At 39.7% G+C, this 19,507-nt stretch overlaps 2 protein-coding genes across 2 annotated transcripts; both read left to right on the top strand.

Moving 5' to 3' along the window:
- Nucleotides 1-703: 703 nt before the first annotated feature.
- fhdc2 (FH2 domain containing 2) lies at nucleotides 704-11,883 on the top strand. The gene is made up of 12 exons (XM_038299076.1): nucleotides 704-884; nucleotides 2,547-3,095; nucleotides 3,184-3,245; nucleotides 5,597-5,699; nucleotides 5,948-6,033; nucleotides 6,281-6,381; nucleotides 6,676-6,746; nucleotides 6,904-7,011; nucleotides 8,462-8,532; nucleotides 8,890-9,007; nucleotides 9,095-9,259; nucleotides 9,361-11,883. The coding sequence occupies exons 2-12, from the start codon at nucleotides 2,646-2,648 to the stop codon at nucleotides 11,218-11,220; spliced, it is 3,195 nt and encodes a 1,064-aa protein (XP_038155004.1). The 5' UTR covers nucleotides 704-884; nucleotides 2,547-2,645; the 3' UTR covers nucleotides 11,221-11,883.
- Nucleotides 11,884-13,502: 1,619 nt separating this feature from the next.
- Nucleotides 13,503-17,071, top strand: LOC119792459 (rho-related GTP-binding protein RhoG-like). Its single transcript, XM_038299077.1, has 2 exons — nucleotides 13,503-13,570; nucleotides 14,193-17,071. The coding sequence occupies exon 2, from the start codon at nucleotides 14,222-14,224 to the stop codon at nucleotides 14,795-14,797; it is 576 nt and encodes a 191-aa protein (XP_038155005.1). The 5' UTR covers nucleotides 13,503-13,570; nucleotides 14,193-14,221; the 3' UTR covers nucleotides 14,798-17,071.
- Nucleotides 17,072-19,507: the final 2,436 nt, after the last annotated feature.

Raw genomic sequence — 19,507 nt, 5'->3', positions numbered from 1 at the left:
GGGTGTCAAAAATAGAGAAACAGGTTATTGCACAGGGTATCAAATAGTAATTGCACATTATACATCGCAAAACTATTGCCATTGTGGTGTCGCATTGTATAGTCTGGTTGCAGCAGGGATTAATGATCTTTGGCAGCGCTCCTTTTTACAAACAGGGTGTAAACGTTTTTCAGTAAAGGAGCTACTCAGCTCCTCTACAGTCTGGTGCAGAGGGTGGAAGGTGAAATCCAGCCTTTATCCATGATGGATGCAAGCTTGGACAGCACCCTCCTCTCAGCAAAGTCCAGAGTGCAGCCCAGGACAGAAACTGACTTTCTCACTAGTTTGTTTAATTTGCGTATTATTTTTACTTTATAAGTCATACATGAAGAATTATGGTTGCAAAGTGAGAAAATGTAAAAAATTTAAGGAGAGTAAAAAAAAATGACGACAATGCATGGTATTTAATAGATAAATATGTATAAAAACAAATATTATAATTAAAAGAGACTGCATGTGGTTTTAGTAGTAAGAGTAATTTTAAAATCTTATGTTGCATTGAAAACACATGCATCCCCTGGTCTCTAAACGCTCAAAGTTGATTAAAGTTGCAGACTGACCTTATACCACCTGACAACCCCTCAGTCCGCCCATGGGAAAACTGGGAGGGTGAGAGGGAGGGATGGGGCACTAATGAATGTGGGGGTGCGCGCCTGCGCGCTCGCGGTGAGCAGTGGGGAAGTTTCTCTGCAAGTGGAAGAGGAGAAGAGATTGCTGCGAGTAAAGCGCAATAACTTTTAGGAATGAAGGAAAAACTTTCAGCAAATTTGATAAAGTGAAGGTGACTGTATGGAGGAGATATCGGTGGTTTTATATTCGCTTTTAGACACTTCTCAGGACGTCAGGTAAGTGAAACAAACACACTAACTGGACTCAAACAGAAACGAAAATAATTTCAAAATATTCTCTTTTTTTTATTTGTATGAAAACTAATTTCGGACATGTTTTACTGTAGGGTGAAGCCACCTTATGCTGAGATAAACATCATTTCGTGCGATAGGGCGCTTATCTTTCATCATTTGGCAACATGAGGAACCTGGACGCATTTTTAAATTCCATGGAAATCTATTTAGCTCTTTAATTTCCCCCAAAACTTTCTATTTTTCAAGAAACAATTTCTTGCTCAAACTTATTTTCGGGAAGCAGGTCTCGTTCATGGTTTCTATTAGATCTCAGGAATTGATAATGACTTGGATTACTGGAGGTGGTTTTTGCTGCGCGCTCATGCGGATCTCAGTGGAACAGGTTGCAGGGGCGGTGCTACATGGGGGGCCAGGGGTGGCCATAACCACCCTTACCCAATTATTGGCTACCCCTACCATTTTTCCCCCCTCTAATACAGATGGTGGCAGCAGTAATACTCTCAAGTGGAATATTCAAAACATTTAAATTTTTTGTGGTTAATTATATATCACTATACTGACATCAAAGATAAGTACAGAATTCATGCTTTCAACTAGATTTTTTGTTATATGGGGTAAAGAGAAAATGATGTGTCTTTGCAAGACATCTAGGATTCTTCAGTGAAATCATAGATAAATAACAATTTTAATAAAAACTTATCAAATAATCAATTTATGTAGATATCAGTGCTTGTAAATATCAATTTTATGCAGAATGTTTATTGATAAAAGTAGGTAAGTAATGACAAGGAAAAGATTTACGCCCCAGAACTCAAAACTGAAAGACTTTTATACCTATATACCTTTTATCTAGAAAGCACAGATGTTTAAATATAAATGCGTCTATTTGTTAGCAAAGGTTGTATGAAAGTATAGTTTTCTTTATTTAGAAAATATGGATTTTTTGCTCGTTAATTTTCCTGTTGGATCAGTGTAGATTGACCCTGAGGTCCTGGCGCCTATCCGCTTTCGGCAACCCCTCAGTGTACATTGGTTATTGCCTGGCCACCCTTATAAAAATGTTCTGGCTACGCCTCTGACAGGTTGGCCATCAAGCACATCCCTGCAGTCTATCAAAGTTTATGACTCATAGCAGATAACACATGAAATGAAGAGATTGTATAGATTGATCAAATGAAGTGACAAGATTTCCACTAATGTTTATTCAAATCAATAATTTATCTTCTAAATGTATGAAGGGAAAGTAGGAATCTCCAGGGCTGTAGACCCTCAATCTAACATGGGTGTCTCTATGTTTTATAATTAGAAAGACAAATCTGTAATGGAGGAGTGTGTGTGCACATGCAATGAGGTGAATCTGAACAGGATGAGACAAGCTGCTCAAACAGCCCACATTTAAGAGCTCGTCTTGCCTTCATGTACTTTCCAGTTAAAAATACTAGCATATTTCTGGTGAATGTTGAGTCACTGACTGGACTCTTAGTTCCGGGGGTTGCTGTACACCAAAAACAGGATAATGAAATAGTAAATGGTGCCAGATGTTATGCCAGTCATAAACGTTTGAAGCGGGTTGCATGTTAAAACAGGTGTAAGTGTAATTTCTTGATCTTAAATTTAATCTGTTTTGTGTCCTTGCCTTTACAGATTGGACTTCGGCATACAGCAAACACTCTGGATTGTATAAAAGAAGCTTGGAGAGCAAGGCGGCAGAGCCTGCTCCTCTCTGGCAACTAAACTGCCTCTATGCACATTAACCTGAGCGTGGCCGTCAAGGATTCTCGTGCCTTTCATGGAACTGGGCTCTCAAGTTGCTCTGCTACCGCTGACGCTGTGGTAGAGACAACCATGGAGTCACCTCAGGTGTTGGCTCCCCCGCCAGGACCCCCACCTCCTCCCCCTCCTCCTCCTCCCCTGCCGCCACCTTTGTCTTCCTCGCCTTTTAGCCGGGCGAACGCCGCCCGTCAAAGTCGTCTGAGGAAGTTGAACTGGGAACGCATTCCCAAAGAGAAGGTGGAAGGCAGGAAGAGCGTGTGGAGCGGCGCGGCACCCGATGAGGATGAGTTCCCCATAGATCTGCATTCTCTAGATGAACTGTTTGGGCAAAAGGACAGCAAGCCAAGGGACAGAACTGTGACGTTGAGGCGACGGTCAGCACTGCTGCGGTGCAGATCCCCACAGGACAGCTCGGAAGAGGTCAGGCCAGTTAAATAGCAACAAATTGTTTTTGTTTGGCTGTTTTTCTTTCAATATTCTCCTTCTTACATGTATGTCCTCCATACAGATTTTCCTGCTGGATTCCAAACGCAGCATGAACATAGGGATATTTCTACGACAGTTCAAAATGTAAGATTCCTAGTGCCTTCCTAGAGCTCAATCTTCATACTAAACAATGCTGAGTATTTGTTGGGAGGCTCTTTCTTCATCGCTAACACTTAAGAAGCATGATATTAGGAAAATAAGTTTTAATGTCTTTCTGATTTGGGTTCATAGCAAACAGAAAACCCAGACTGTGAGAGGTTATCCAGCAACTAGAAAAAGAAAAAGATTGTTCCAATTATTCAAGTTTTTGTTGACAAAAAATGTTTGGTTTGCATCTGCTGCTTTGGCATTGAGTTTAGTTTAACCATAGAAGCCTGAATACATGCTACTAAAATCTTTAGCTAACCTACATTACAGTCTAGGAATTTCTTTGCAGTTTGGACATTACATACATTCACATTAAACTAGTTTGATTGGCTACATATTGTCCTGGTCTTGACTTGATGGTCTTTAAAACTGGGCCAGAATGATTATTTATTTGTTCTTTATGTCACACTTGAATGTTCTTGATCATTAAATAAAATTTTGGATCAAAGACAACCAGAAGGAATTCAAAACAGCCTTTTTAAACGATTGTTGTGATCCATTAAAAACTGAAAGCAGTCTAAACCAACCCTGTGTGGAAAAAGTACTTGTCTTCTAAACCCTAAACTGTTTGTGCAACAGTTGCCATAAAGTGTTTGCAGTTACCGTCAATGAACCACTGATTCTTCTTTGCAGAATTGTTCTAATATGATGGTCTTCTATTCCGTTTAAGTCCAGGCCAGAACATTTTATCCCAATAATACTTTTGTACTTTTGGCCAGACCAAAACTTTGTTTTTTACATTTTTTCAGAGGCCATTCAGAGGTGGACTTGCAGGTGTGCTTCAGATAATTAAACTGTGGCATAACCCCAGTGTGCGTGAGGTTAAAGTCATTAAGTGATGCATGGGTACTTTCTTTTAAGAAGTCCTCCAGTCCCTAAGGCCTCAAAGGACCACCAAGACAATTCAAATACTAGTCATTGTCTGACAATCAAACTAATTTAATAAAAAACATTTTCAGTGTAAATGAAAGGGACAATCATTTCTTTTACAGGCTGGTACATTTTAAGCCTTGTTTGACACAATAAAAAGCCACCTGAGTAATTTAAAAAGCTCTGGTAAGATTTGTGCTCTCAGATTTCCCCCAAATAAATCAACACCATTTAAAAAAAATCAGTAAGCTTAATAAGTACTTCACATGAAGTGCAGAAAACAGCCATTTGTCTGTTGTTAGCAGGTGTCAGAGGTGTAAAGCCACCTCGGTGAAGGGGATGTCTGCTGTATTGTTAGGGATTGAACACTCTAAGCAGCTGGGGCTTTAAGGAAGGGCTATGAGTAAGTGGCTCTGTTGGAGACAGAGGTGACACCTGCTGATATGGGTAAAGAACGGCTAATCTAAAATGTAGCTCCCTGCTGACAGAGAAGCAACTAGTGGCCTTTCTTAGTCCGCAATCCCTTAAAAGCTTCTTTTGGTATGTATGTATGGCTCAAAGCTGCACCTATTACCCTGAGAAGAGCTGTTTTATAACCATTTAGTCGTTTTAATACACTAACCTCTAGGAAACCCTGAACTATTGTGTTGGCAATTATGCAATGCTTGCTCACAGTCATGGAAAGTGCCAAGTTGCAATGCTGCTATGCCACCATAAGATTCTTGACTGGAGATGCTTTCTTTTCTAAACTAGATTTGTCAGGACTTGCAGGAAAAGCCTTCTTTTTGTGTGAAATGAGTCTCGTCTGCAGACAAGCATTTGTCTTATTGGGCGGCTGGTTGCCTTTTGTCATAAAGAGACGCACTGTAACAGTTTTTTTTAAACGCAATAACAGTTTAAACAAAATCCGGTTTTATGTTTTTCGTCGTCTGTCTTGGACTTAAATATAATTTAGTTTTCTTTCTTAACGGACGTCACTGCATTCAGTGTTTTGTTTTCAGAAGATTAACTGTAAGTGTTTCCATTGAAATAGTTCTTTAGAGAGTCATTTATTCTTAGGCAGCTTTGAATGAGTTTAACCACTGGTGTCTGTCAAATGAATAGTGAGCGCTGAATAAGATGAACTGATCTGAAGATAAGGATTAACATGTGCAGTACAGTCACGAGTGGGGGAATGTAACAAGAAGGTAGGAATAATGAGATTCATCTGGAATAGTGGACCCGGGTCTCACTCTGAGAAAGGAAGGCAGAGGTTAAACAAACATCTCTGTTTTAATCTTTTACCATGACACCCCAAGGTCTTTGGATGCCTCTTGAGCATGGCTTCCTTTTCTTTGTCCTCTGGTTGCTTTCTTCAATCACAGCAACCCTCTAGTTTTCTCTTTTTCTGAAATAAGGTTGTATATTTCTTTTCACAGGCCGCCCAAGGAGATCGTTGAAGATATAAGGCATGGTGTTGGAGATCGCTACGGAGCAGAGAAGCTTACAGAGCTCTGCAAACTGCTCCCCGACAGTGAGGAGGTAAAAAGGCTGATTTTTAGCGTACAGCTACGAGTGACAGTCTGCATCCTCTTCACCTTCCCCCCACTCTGCTCACTTTACTCATCTGGCTTTGGTTAGGAGGATCAAAAGTTTGCTATTACACTACTTTGTATGATGTGGTCTGTTCCTAGACAGAAATCCTGCTAAAAAGATATTGGAGCGGAATCTTAACAAGTTTAGTTTTCAGTTGTTTTCTTTTTTAACTACATACATTTTCTCTCTTACAGGAATGTCGCCTTAGGAGGTTCAGTGGAGAACGGAGCTGTCTTGGAGAGCCTGATCTTTTCATGTTACTTTTAGTGGAAGTTCCCAGGTAAAACACACAATACCCCCCAAAAATAAACAGCAACAAATTATTAGTCACTTACATATATGTGTGTTCATGTACAGAAATAAATCGCATGCCAATTTTTGTTATTTTTCTCCTGTGATTCGGCCTTGGCTTAGTCTTCCATGTCATGTTTTTTAAACAGAAGACTGATCTCTGGTGCCTTTATGTCTCCATCATCAGCCAAACATCCCCACTGATCAATCCATCTTACTCATTTCTCTTTCGCCAGTTTCCGGCTTCATCTGGATGCCATGATCCTGCAACAAGAGTTTGACCCTGCTCTGACCTCTCTGTGTGTGGCAGCCAGATGTCTGAGGGAGGCGGCTAGAGGTAATGTAACAGCAGGGAGTTGTGTATTCTGCCGCCATTAAGACACAAGACTGTATTGGCCTGCTAAGATACTTGTTTAGTCCAGTGGTTTTGTTAGGCGCCACAGTGGAAATGAGAAAATCTATTTATCATTCAGGCTAATCGTGTGATTTAGGAGAAACTTGCATTCACTGCTTTTATTTATTTTTTGGACAAAAGTTGCTTACTTATTCCATTGCCTTTATGTCTCCTGCATGCACGTTTAATTATCATTTAACACCAAAGGCACAAAATTGATTATCTTTACTCTCCTAGAACTGCTGAGCTGTCCTGAATTGCACTCCATTCTCCGATTGGTGCTGAAAGCGGGGAACTACATGAACGCTGTGAGTAGTCAGTCGATCACTCAATAATTGAGTGCTTCTAAAAAAAAAAAATGCTATATCAGTTCTTTTGTGGTTATGCTTCAGTTTTTAATGGATGACAGTTTTGCATTCAGGGTTTTGATCTGGTGTTTTTAAAGTTTTCTTCATTTCTTTTCAGGGTGGATATGCAGGGAATGCTGCTGGCTTTCGTATTTCATCACTTCTTAAATTAGCAGACACCAAAGCCAACAAGCCAGGAATGAATTTGCTGCATTTTGTTGCTATGGTATGTTCTGAATTATGATTTAGTTGAGGAACAAATGCTAGTTATACAAATAAATTAGTTGCACAGGGGTACAGTTGGCACTGTTGCTGCATGACGAGAATTAAAATCCAGTTTTCATGTATTTTTCTCGTACTATCATTTCACCCTCCATAAAAATCTATGTGAGGTTAATGGGTCACAACAAATGTGTCTGGGATGGGTGCCTGTCCTGCTAGTCTTTGTGAGGTGGACTAGTGACCTGTCCAGGGTTGACCTCCCTCCTGAAAGGGAGACATAAGTTTTCAGCCTTTAAAGGACTGTTTATTATAAACCTTCTTAGCACCATTTTTATCTTACTTTTTGGTCAAACTGGCCATGTACCAACTATAGCAGCAAGAAACCGATTGTGCTGTAGTGCAAACCCCTTGCTGAGCTTAAGGAAAGAGCTGCTTTTTTTAAACAATGGGGGAAGGGTTATGGAGACCACCAGCGAACCGAAAACCGTAAATAAAAGGAACATGGGTGCCGTGCATCACTGTAACAGACTCCTTTTTAAAAGCTGAAATTAGCTTTAGATTTATAGTTATTGGTTTATATTCCTCAAAACAAAAGCAAACAAATGAAAACACTGTTCTGGATTACCAAAAGTTCTCCGTCGGTTTCTTAGTCTTTATTTTAAAGGATGATCAGAGTGCAACAGCTCGTTTTATAGCTTTATTTTCTCCTGAATTAAGAAATACAGTTTGCAAACATATTTATTAACCATCAGGACATTTCTATCCAGTTTGTATAAATAGATACTGCTAAAATTAATGTTTGTAACTACCTTATAAAAAAAAAAAAGAAGATAAGAGGCCCCCAGTATTGGCAGTTTCTTTAAAGAGAACATGTTAGCTGTAGCGGTTGTTTGAAATTGCTTGGTTTAGTTTAAGGTTAATTTAATTGAGGAATCCTTTTGATGTAATGATTTGGCATTGCGGTTACTCACTAGCTGTGAAAAAGCAAGATCCAACCCTGGTGTTAAATTGAAATGTCTTCTAATGGAAATACTCTTGAGGTGAAGTGCAGTTTGTCATATTCTCAGTTTGTGGAGGACAAGTCTTTATTTGAATGCCTGAATCCTCCAATTACTGTCATGTTTATTGGAATCCACAATGCAAAATAGTCAAATATAAAAGTTTTTTCTCTCCTTGATAATCACGTAAAAAAGAGGACTAATAAAGGTTATTATAGAGAAATGTTTTATATCTTAATGCTACATCATTATATTTGCAAATCTAGATATGCATGTTTAAAAGGTGGCATATCGTTGGCTTGGTAAGATGCTTTTAGGTGATAAACCCCCCATATACAAGATGGGCTCTCCAAAGAAAGAGTTCCTTGGAGGACATTGTCATATGATTTATTTGCAAATGATGTGTCGCATCTTCTGAAACAATGGCTAGATAATAAATTGTGTTTGTCTCTGCAGGAAGCTGTGAAAAAAGACCAGAGTTTACTGTCTTTTCCCAGCCAACTAGGCCACGTTGGCTCCGCCTCCAGGTCAGTCTGTTCTCAAACCTTGGATCCTGTCGAATTCTAGATTAGGCGCCGATTAGTTCTGAGGGAATATTCGCACTCAGCCCTCTCAGAAATAACAATACCTCCTTGTGGTCTGATAAAGTTTGCTAAAACTTTAATCACATTCTAAGTTTGCAGCGAGTTACCACTTTCAAACTGGGTTACAGCAAGTCTGCTATTCTGAGCCAAAATCTGAACTACTTTGCTTCACTTTGCAATACTATATATACCCTAGAAAGATGAGAGGGTAATGTGCACCCAATTGTCATCCCTTTGGTTTCTGTTTTCTGTCTTAAGACATGTAGAAGTTACAATATTCCCCATTGTATATCTCTACAGACTGTGTGAAGAATCTGTTCTAGATGACCTGGCAAAGTTAAAAAGCAGAGTGGCTTCACTCAAGACAAAAATGGAGAGTGAGACGGAGATGAAACAACAGACACAATCTTTTCTAGAGGTAAATATCACAGTTTAGAGACCCGCTTTGAAACAAGCATCAGTTTAAGAGGAAGAATTTATTATTTGTGTTATCATAATTTTGCAGAGGGCTGAAGAGCGTCTGAAAGAAGCAGACGATGAGGTAGAAGGTATGAGGATGTCGAGTCAAGCATTGATGGAGTTTTTCTGTGAAGACGACAGCACTTTCAAACTGGAGGAGGCCTGCAGGGTCTTCGATTTGTTTTGTCATCGGTTCCAAAGAGCTGTTCAGGTAAGATGCTGCAGAGGTATATAGAAACCTTACTGTACCATTTATCACTTCTAAATGGTCAATATTTCTTTTTTGTCCCCCTTTAAAAACAAAAAATAAAGGAAAATGAAGAACGGGACCTAAAGGAGCAGAAACGTATAGAACGTCAACGTGAAATTGTGGAAAAGCGTCGCTCTCTTGCAGTTTGTACAGGACTGGACGTGGGCCTGAGTCTTGCCAGAGAACCTCACTGCCAAGAAAGCCAAGATGAATTGGAGAGACTTTTAGAGAAGAATCTGAGTTGCACTTGGAGTCGCCGTAGTCTTAGATCCTGTGATTCTCGCAGATTCACTCACCACCTTCAAAAGGATACTCATCTCAACAGCTCAGCTATTTTGAAGAGCTTCCCAGTTTTGGGTAGTAGCCCAACATCCGTTGGTTTTCACTCAAACAGCTCCTCAGACCATGAGAGCAGTGCTTTACTTTGCAGCTCACCAGAGAACGCTGGTGGATGTCCTTCCTTTAACCAAGAGTCTCTTCTTGAAACAGGAATCTTAACACCGAAACAGAGGATGGAAGCAGTTAAAGACTCCCGCATTGCAGTATTTAACTCCTCTCAACACGGAAAAAGCTTTACCCTGAAGCAATATGGGTCTGAGAGCATTTCTTACTCACTACGTGAACAGCTAAAGACGACAGAACTTTTACAAGAGACTGATTTTTCTCCTAAACACCTGGCTTTGAACACTACTAGTACAGACTCTGTTTCTTTGAGTGCCGTTGCATCAGCTCAATGGGTTAAAAAACAGACCTCCACGTACAAAAAGACTCTTACTGACAGTAATTGTCCTGCTCAGTGTAAATCTGGAAGTACTTCAGTTCCTGACTCTGTTAACAAAAGTGGAAAACTTTGTGACATAGATACAAAAAAGACTGCTAGCGAATTAAAATCATCCACAGAGGAAGTACCATCCCAGCCACAGACCAAGTACAGCCCAGGACCTAGACACTCCAACACGTCTGTACCTGATGGAGGTTTAACAAAAGATGGAGAAACTGGACTGGTTTTAACTCTGCTGAAGGAGGACTGGATGCCCTCTAGTCTACCAGACTTGGGTCATTCACAGCCGGAGGAGGCTTCTGATTTGCCAGCCCCTGATAAAGAAGCTGTCAGCTCATTCTCACGTGTGGGTGAAACACTGGAGTGCCACACTCTGGTAAAAGGTCTTAGGTCCTACGAGACGATATCTCACCCAACCTCACCTCTCCCACGACCCGTACCGAGCCTTTGTTCTAAGTGGAGGAAGGAGAGAGAGGTTGTCCTCAATGAGGGGACTACTTCAGTGCCTGCAGCATCAAAGGAGGAGGCTAGATCAACGAAGACCCCAGTGCGTAGTGGCATCGGGGCAAAGAGGGGGCTTGTGTCACGAACACTGCCTTCAAACGGCACAGGAATTCCCAGAGTGCGCTCCAAAACTGAGCCTTCAAACGGAGCGCCAACGCCTACTAACCCAACACTTCTAACACGTCCGTCCACTCCACGCAGGGCTCCTTCCATTGAAGCAGCTGGAACTCAGGTTGAGGTGAAACGAAGTACAAGTACACGGGAGAGAACTGCAAATGAGTCACAAGTTACAGAGAAGTCCACTTTGACTCGGAGGTATTCGGACAGGTATCCTCAAGAGAAGGGCCCTGGCAGAACCCAGTTGGCCTTTATCAGAGGGGCTACCACCCGTGTGTCCAAACGCGTGGCTCCAAACTCCGAGACCCAGCCACTGTCCCAATCACGGACTGCCACCAGCCCATCCTCTGCCACTGCTAAGACCATACGCACAGCTGTCATTTCAGCTGCCCGCAGTAAAACAGCCAAGACGACACCCTGCACAGATGCTTCGCCTGCTGACCCTAAAAACATGGCGTCTTCACGGATACCTGGTCTCAAAATGCCCAAGGCCACAGCAGCTCAGCCCCTGTGGAGATGACCGAAGGACCGCTTGTCAAATTCCTCATATCTACATGGATTTCTGGTATTCTTGAGTTGAAATTAAACCTCAGGTTAATATGAGTTAACCTTAAGTGTTTTTTTTTCTCCTTCATTTTAGGGCCTAGATTACATTTGGATAATTACGCACAGAGAGCTTTGGAGATACTTTATGTATTGTATTTCACAGTATAGCTGGGCAGTGCATTCTCTACAATCTACCTCTTTTTACACCCATTTGTGTCCTTTGCAGGCAGTAGGACAACAATAGAAGACTTCTTCTTGTAGAAATGCCTTAGAAAGACAAAGAACTATGGGAAGTTGTTTTAACCAATATTCTGGGTGGTAAGGTAGTTTACAAAAAAGTGATCTATGTTATGAAAACTTTGGCCCTATACCTAAATAATCAGTGTTTTCAACTGAACCTGGTACAATATACAAAAGTTAATTGTGTTGTTGATTGCCTCATCACAAAGCTGCACTTTAGAAATTGAAAGAGGCATGATTAGATGGTTACTTTGATTTTTTTTATATATATATATTTACAAATCTATAACTTTATTGAATTTAATTATTCACATTGAGATTTGTATTTGTAAAACAGAGAGTGAAAAGAAAAGAAACAAAATAAAGAGAATATTGTGAAAAAAATTGTGTCTTCAGTTCTCACCTTTCAAACGGTTCCTATATGATGTACACAGTGCTTTGCTACAAAATTTTAACTCGGTAGGTTTACAAGTTTTTCTCATTAAAAGTGTAAATTCCATTGTATTTAATCTGGCTTTTATATGATAGAGCTACACACATTTCTGTTGAAATAGAAATACTCTTTGTCCCTCAGTTGGGAAACCCAGGTGTGTTTAACAAAAACGAGTGTGCAGAAGGAAATGGTTAATTGGTTTACAACATTTATTATACATAAAATTTATAGTGAACCTAAATTTCAGTCAAATTGTCATAGAACCATGTTTTGGTGAAATTAAAGTGGTAATTTTGTTTTTGTTTGCAATATCATCCAAGTTCAATCAAGCTGGATGGAGAACCTGCAAACTTGTTTTCTTCTGGCCTTTGTTTTATAAAGATCTTTAACATAAATTCTTCATGAAATGCTTTAATTTTTTTGGATGCAGTGTGAAATAATTCACTACCTTTCTGAAGAAACTGTTTTGTCTGTGTTTGCATTGAGAACTTTCAATGAGCATCTCTTGACGCAGTCATCGCCAGTCCTTTTAATGTCTGTTGCCATGGAAATGCTATAGTAGTCCTTTGGAATCTCTTGGCAGAATTGTAGTGGTGTGAGAGTTGGGGTGGAGGGTGACTGTGAGTGTTGGGTCCCAGTGGGAAATCTCTTTTTATAGCCTGTAGTGACGCCAAAACTACTTGGGAAAGGCAATAAGCCGGTGCCTCTTTGTGATCTAAAGTCTGCACTTGTTGGTCAGCCTTTGGCCTTTTAACCTGCTGCAAGACTTGGAGATGACATCATTAAAAGTGTCTCCATGGATGGAGGGCAAAAATCGCTACAATAGAAAATAAATTCTTTATTTACTTTATTTAAGTTTACTTTATTGTTTCTGTTTCATTATAACATAACAATAGTGGGACCAGGTTTTATAAGGATGATTGCGGTCTAAAGCAGATTACTGTAAAAAGCAGTGATTTTATTGCGTATTAAGACAGTGAGTGTAATCATAGCATGTATAACGTTCAAGTTTGTCTTGAAATACTCACAAACATGACTTTGTAATAGAATATATGATTTTTTTTTAAGTTTTATATCTATATAAAACTTAATCCTGTGAGCAGAATGCCAAAATTATAAAATAGCTTGTATCTGTCCAGTATGATTTATTATATCAAGTTGGCAAAATTAGATTTACAAAAATGTAAGTTATGGGTTTTTGGTTTTCCAATGAGCACTTCTTCAGTGAGTATTCTAAAACTTTCTATGTAAAAGTATGTATCTAAGTATTATTAAGTTATTAATTCCTCTTGAGCCTTTTAAGGTGTAATCACATAAACATTGTTGTAATTTGAAATTTATGTGATACATTTCGTATTTGTAAGCTCGTTTGTAACATTTTTAATAATTTATAAATTGGGTAAGATAATAATTTAAAAAATCACATCAGGAAAACTGATAGTTTCAGATTCTTAAATGTACACAGCTTTAAATATTGATGAAAAGGAGAAAAGCGTTATATCGCCATCTTGAGGAAGGAAACTGCTGTAACCAATTAAAACTACATTTACCAGCCTACGCTTCTTACGTCGGCATTTACGTAATGGGCAACTCCCCGGATGCGGCTGTGATTGACTAAACCAGGCAAGAAAAGATCGAAAGCTAAGTGGCGGTAAGTCATAAACTTTTTCATATTTCACTTTCACACACAAAAAACAACTTTTGACGTATAGACTCGAATAAATTATATTTTTTAGCTCAACTTTAGACCCGTAAGCTGGCAGAAATAAGTAGTTTACGTAGTGTTTGGAAATTAATGCTCAACTTGTTTGCTAATGAGCTAGCCCGTTAGCAACAGACGCTAGTTCCCTAGCTTGGTTCCAGTCACAGGGGGAACGCCTAGTGTTAGAAGTGATAATCATAAAATATTGGGAAGTAGAAATGGTTGCGGGTAACTTTGTGCTCCTTTCTTGTCTGTCGGTGATTTACAGTTTTCTTTGCTTATTTATGGATTAAACAGCTTAAAAAGTAGCGCACCGATCTGGTTAACGGTAATTAACGCTACGTCAAAGAGCTAACGGTAGCTACGACTAGCTGAACTGCTAGTTGTTTGTAAAACTGTATTTTATTTTATTTACTTTCGCAGATTGGCAGACTAGTAAATATATAGCTTCTCTTCTCCCTGTAGGCTCTAATATCTTAACTTTGGAATGAAATCTATTAGCAGTGATGAGTTGTGTTGCTGAAATCTCTTAATGTTTATAGATTTTTATTTGTTTTCTTTCTCTTGTCAGGTGCTACAGCCCCAGTGGTCGTTAGCAGGATGCAGACCATTAAGTGTGTGGTGGTGGGTGATGGGGCAGTGGGTAAAACCTGCCTACTAATCTCTTATACCACCAACGCCTTCCCAGAAGAATACATTCCCACAGTATTTGACAATTACAGTGCTCAGATGAGCGTGGATGGCCGCTCTGTCAGCCTCAACCTGTGGGACACTGCTGGCCAGGAGGAGTATGATCGCCTCCGTACTCTCTCTTATCCACAGACCAATGTTTTTATAATTTGCTTTTCCATCGGCAGTCCTTCCTCCCACGCAAACGTCAGGCACAAATGGCACCCTGAAGTTTCCCACCATTGCCCCAGCGTTCCCATCTTGCTGGTGGGCACCAAGAAAGACCTGAGGGGGGACGAAGAGACGGTGAAGAAACTAAAGGAACAGGGTCTGGCCCCTACCACTCAGCAGCAGGGCAACGCGTTGGCCAAACAGATTGGAGCTGTCAAGTACATGGAGTGCTCTGCACTGAAGCAAGATAATGTCAGGGAGGTGTTTGCAGAGGCTGTAAGGGCAGTGTTGTATCCAGTCACGAAGAAGAATCACAAAAAGTGTGTTCTGTTGTAATAAATGCTTCTCAGATTTGGACTATAGAGGGGAATGATGGAGATCGACGGATGCAAAAGAAAGTCTGTAGAACAAAGGATGCCATCTAGTTGCTTCCAACCCACCTGTTAGCTTTCCTTATTCATCTCCTGGAGGATCTCACCAAATTGCCTTCATCACCAAAGTGACTGTCTCAAAATGAAGGCAACAGACCTTACAATTTAAACTTCTACCATTTACACCTTTTTGATTTTTACACCTTTCTTGATTTATTGCTTTTACGCTTTACCTTAAAAAAAAATAACAATGATGGTTGTCACAAGCGAAAACATCCCAAATCAACCAACCATTTCCCGTTTGACAGGAGGAAGAAGATCTGCGTTTGTTCAGGTGGAGAACTAGTGACTACCTCATATTCTCACCTAAGTTGCATCTCATTGAGTCTCAAGCAAAGTTGCCATCAAGATCCTTTGAGTTGCCTATTCATGTATGATGAACCGCCCAGTTTGAGGTCCACAACTTGATTTGAATCCTGAAATGTTTGACTTCATACAGCAAAGTGTTATGACTCCTGGACAAATGCCATAGCCTCTCAGCAAAAAGCAGAGATTTACGGTTAAAACCCCAGTAGTTCCTCTTCAACTCGTTCTGGTGTCAGAGTTGTCTGGCAAGTTGCACTTCTCGCCTCTTGCTCTGCTCTCTTACTATCCAGAGAGTTAGAGCTAATGGCTCTTTGCAGATAAGATGGAGTGATTTAAGAGCTGTAAATTATATGGCTGATTCCCTAATGGAAGAGTGAACATGATTTTACCAAATAATTACATTCTGGTACAGGATTCCTCAAGTCAACATAGCCAGGAAGTCAGACCGCAGCTGAGCTTTCTTTTGTCTTACATCTAAATTTCTCAGGCGTACTATCGAGTGCCATTAGAGACATGTCTAAGATTTCCTCTTTTTGCGGTGAGGTTAAGGAGAGTGTAATTCTTATTGTGAATTTACTCTGTAAATGATTTTCTTAAAATGTTTTTAACCTACATGTGCAGTTATTGCCAAAGTTGAATATATTTTTTGTAATAGCTCGTTTATTTGATCAGTTAATGTTTGTGCTATTTTTAATCACATATGATAAAACTAGAGCACCATAATGTTTCCCTTTTCAACCACATGATTGTTTAGGGTCCACTGAGAAAGACCACTGTAAAATCTATTAATTGTAGCAGGCAATACCATAATAAGTTAACTGGTTCACATCAGGCGATGTATATGCTGTCCTGTCCTGTCCTGTTTTTTTTTTTTTTTTTCTTGGTAACATCATTGCAACCTTCCAACGCCACCATAATGTTTTACTTAAATTTGATTGGGTGCCTTATCTAAACCAAAGACATATTTGTCTAACCCAAAGGTTCACATTGTACTTCTGCAAGGGCTACTAAGTTTCAGCACAAGTCTAAATATCCCAGATTTATTTTTGTAATTTCTTAACAGCTTTGTGCCTCAAATCTTTCCAGTAAATACTGTCTCCTTGCAGCATTTTTTATTTTTTTGAGGTAAGACACAGGTGCTAGGCTGTCTTGCACAGCAAGTCTTGTGCGCATTTGCAAAACGGGGTTCACATCTCTTAACAGATTGTGGTTTACATCCCTGCATTGCATAGTGCAGTTGGGGCAAAGCATAAGCACAGCTTTTGCTTAAAGTTAACTAGGGCTGCGTTGGTGTAGCTGTACCACATCTGAAGATTTTTATATATTTTTCTAAAGTATTTTTATAACTCTTTGCTTGTTTGTGCTTACAACTAGCTGCAACAATAGCAACCCTTATATGTAGTTATTTTTATTTACTCTGCTATCCGGGGTGTTCAATACTTCAACCTCGATCGTGGTCTGTGCAGAGTCTAGAATAAACGAAGAGCAATACAAGGAAATGTTTTGTGTGACATTGATGCGCTTTGAGATCTACTAAAAGTGTGAAATTTTCTAAAAGGGCCTGATTAAGACTGAATGTGTGTGTGTGAGTGCACAATATTTAAACCTATCTGTGGAAAACCTTTTTTTAATCTTTAATCATGTCCCAAATTTACTCAGATAGTGCTATTAAAGTGGAGCATACACCTGTGGGCTCTCTGTATCTGTGTCCTGGAGCAATATGCTGCCGTGTGCGTGGTACTACGCTTTTACACTGGGAACTTGATTTGTAGAAATCTGTAATTGTTTTATAAATAACAAAAACATATTTGTATAAATGAACTAACAGTGAGATGATTTTAAATTATGCCTAATAAAATGGTGCCTAAAACCAGTAAGCTTTCTTTGTTTCTGACCCAGTGAGCCCTTTAATTTGGTTCCTTATTTATTGTAAAGAAGGCATATGTTTCCCCTGACTGGTAGTAGTGAGGAAATAGCAGGGTGTACTCATACTGCAATGCAGAGAAATGCAGAGTCATTTCAACACACAGCTATGTATAAATCACTTTACACCACATACTGTTCCTGTAGCATGCGTTTAGAGTTAATGTTATATTTATTCAGTTACCACATCTGAGGCGAGATGAAAACTGCTCAGCTTAAAGTTCATATACCAAAAAATAAAAACTATTAAAGTTCATGCTAATTTGCCACCCAAATTCAACAATCGCACGTATTGAAGCGTTTTATCTCAGAGGCTTAAAAAGTCTGCATGCTGTTGCCTACTTGGAAATATTTCTTTGACCTTCATGGGTGGAGGCGCTGACAGCTGATAAGTGTGTTGAACTCGGCCAAAAGCTCATTACTACATCACTAGCAAGATTCGGAGAGCGTTTCCTTTTGTGGTCTGTATCTGAAAGCTGTATAACGAGGACAGCAAAGACTTTATGTTTACAGCTTTGTAGAATTTGTGCCATTGTCTTGCTTTAGTGGGAAAAAAAACACCTTTAAAAAAAAAATTGCCTGAATGAGAAGTTACAGCTGCAGTAACTTTCACTGCTTCTTAAACAGTTTCACTTTATATGGATGCCCGTTTCCGCCACTCTGTAAAAAAAAAAAAAAAAAAAACTATCTCAATATAATGAGATAGTAACTCAATATAATGAGATAGTATCTCATTATATTGAGTTACTATCTCATTATATTGAGTTACTATCTCATTATAATGAGATACTATCTCATTATATTGAGTTACTATCTCATTATAATGAGATACTATCTCATTATATTGAGTTACTATCTCATTATATTGAGATAGTTTTTTTTTTTTTTTTTTTTAACCAATTTTAAAGTTAAAATTGAGTATTTTTGGTCAATAGCTCCCAGGTCATGTGACCTATTGATGCAAAATCAGTGTGAAATTGTTCTACTAGTCTCTGTAGATGGGGCACACTCATTTGTTTTGCATTTTAACTCTTTTTTATTTTTTTTACCAATTTTTTTAGTTAAAATTGAGTATTTTTCGTCAATAGCTCCCAGGTCATGTGACCTATTGACCCAAAATCAGTGTGAAATGGTTCTACTAGTCTCTGTAGATGGGATACACTCATTTATGTTTCATTTTAACTCTTTTTTTATTTTTTTACCAATTTTTTAAGTTAAAATTGAGTATTTTTGGTCAATAGCTCCCAGGTCATGTGACCTATTGACCCAAAATCAGTGTGAATTGTTGGGTCCCCCCTTACATGGGCCCACCACCCGTGAGAGGGGCCATAAGGGTCGTATGCAATGTGTGTTGGCCGGGGGAGGGGACCCTGGTGGTCCGTTCTTTGGCTGCAGAAGCTGGCTCTTGGGATGTGGAATGTCACCTCGCTGGTGGGAAGGGACCGGAGCTAGTGTGTGAGGCTGAGAGGTTCCGGCTAGAAATAGTCTGTCTCACCTGACGTATGGTTCTGGTTCTGGAACCAGTCTCCTATAGAGGGGCTGGACATACTTCCACTCTGGAGTTGCCCACAGTGACAGGCGCTTGGCAGGAGTGGGCATACTTGTTGCCCCCCATCTCGGTGCCTGTACGTTGGGGTTAATCCCGGTGAACGAGAGGGCTCCGCCTAAGGGTGGGGGGACGGGTTCTGACTGTTGTCTGTGCTAACGGGCCAAACAACAGTTCAGATTACCCACCCTTCTTGGAGTCCTTAGAGGGAGAACTGGAGGGTGCTCCTCCTGGGGACTCCCTTGTTCTGCTGGGAGACTTCAACGCTCACGTGGGCAATGACAGTGAGACCTGGAGGGGCATGGTTGGGAGGAATGGTCGCCCCGATCTGAACTCGAGTGGTGTTCTGTTGTTGGACTTCTGTGCTCGTCATGGATTGTCCATAACGAACACCATGTTCAAGCATAAGGGTGTCCATATGTGGTAAAAAATAAAAAAAGAGTTAAAATGCAAAACAAATGAGTGTGCCCCATCTACAGAGACTAGTAGAACAATTTCACACTGATTTTGGGTCAATAGGTCACATGACCTGGGAGCTATTGACCAAAAATACTCAATTTTAACTTAAAAAATTGGTTAAAAAAAATAAAAAAAAAGAATTAAAATGAAAAACAAATGAGTGTGTCCCATCTACAGAGACTAGTAGAACAATTTCACTCTGATTTTGGGTCAATAGGTCACATGACCTGGGAGCTATTGACCAAAAATACTAAATTTTAACTAAAAAAATTGCTAAAAAATAAAAAAAAGAATTAAAATGAAAATCAAATGAGTGTGCCCCATCTACAGAGACTAGTAGAACAATTTCCAAGTGATTTTGCATCAATAGGTCACATGATC

The sequence above is a fragment of the Cyprinodon tularosa genome, unplaced genomic scaffold (genome assembly GCF_016077235.1).
Source record: "Cyprinodon tularosa strain WSP-4 unplaced genomic scaffold, ASM1607723v1 ctg42, whole genome shotgun sequence".
Classification (NCBI taxonomy): Eukaryota; Metazoa; Chordata; class Actinopteri; order Cyprinodontiformes; family Cyprinodontidae; genus Cyprinodon; species Cyprinodon tularosa.
Note: the sequence above shows the minus strand (reverse complement) of the source record. Positions and strands in the feature narration are given on the sequence as shown.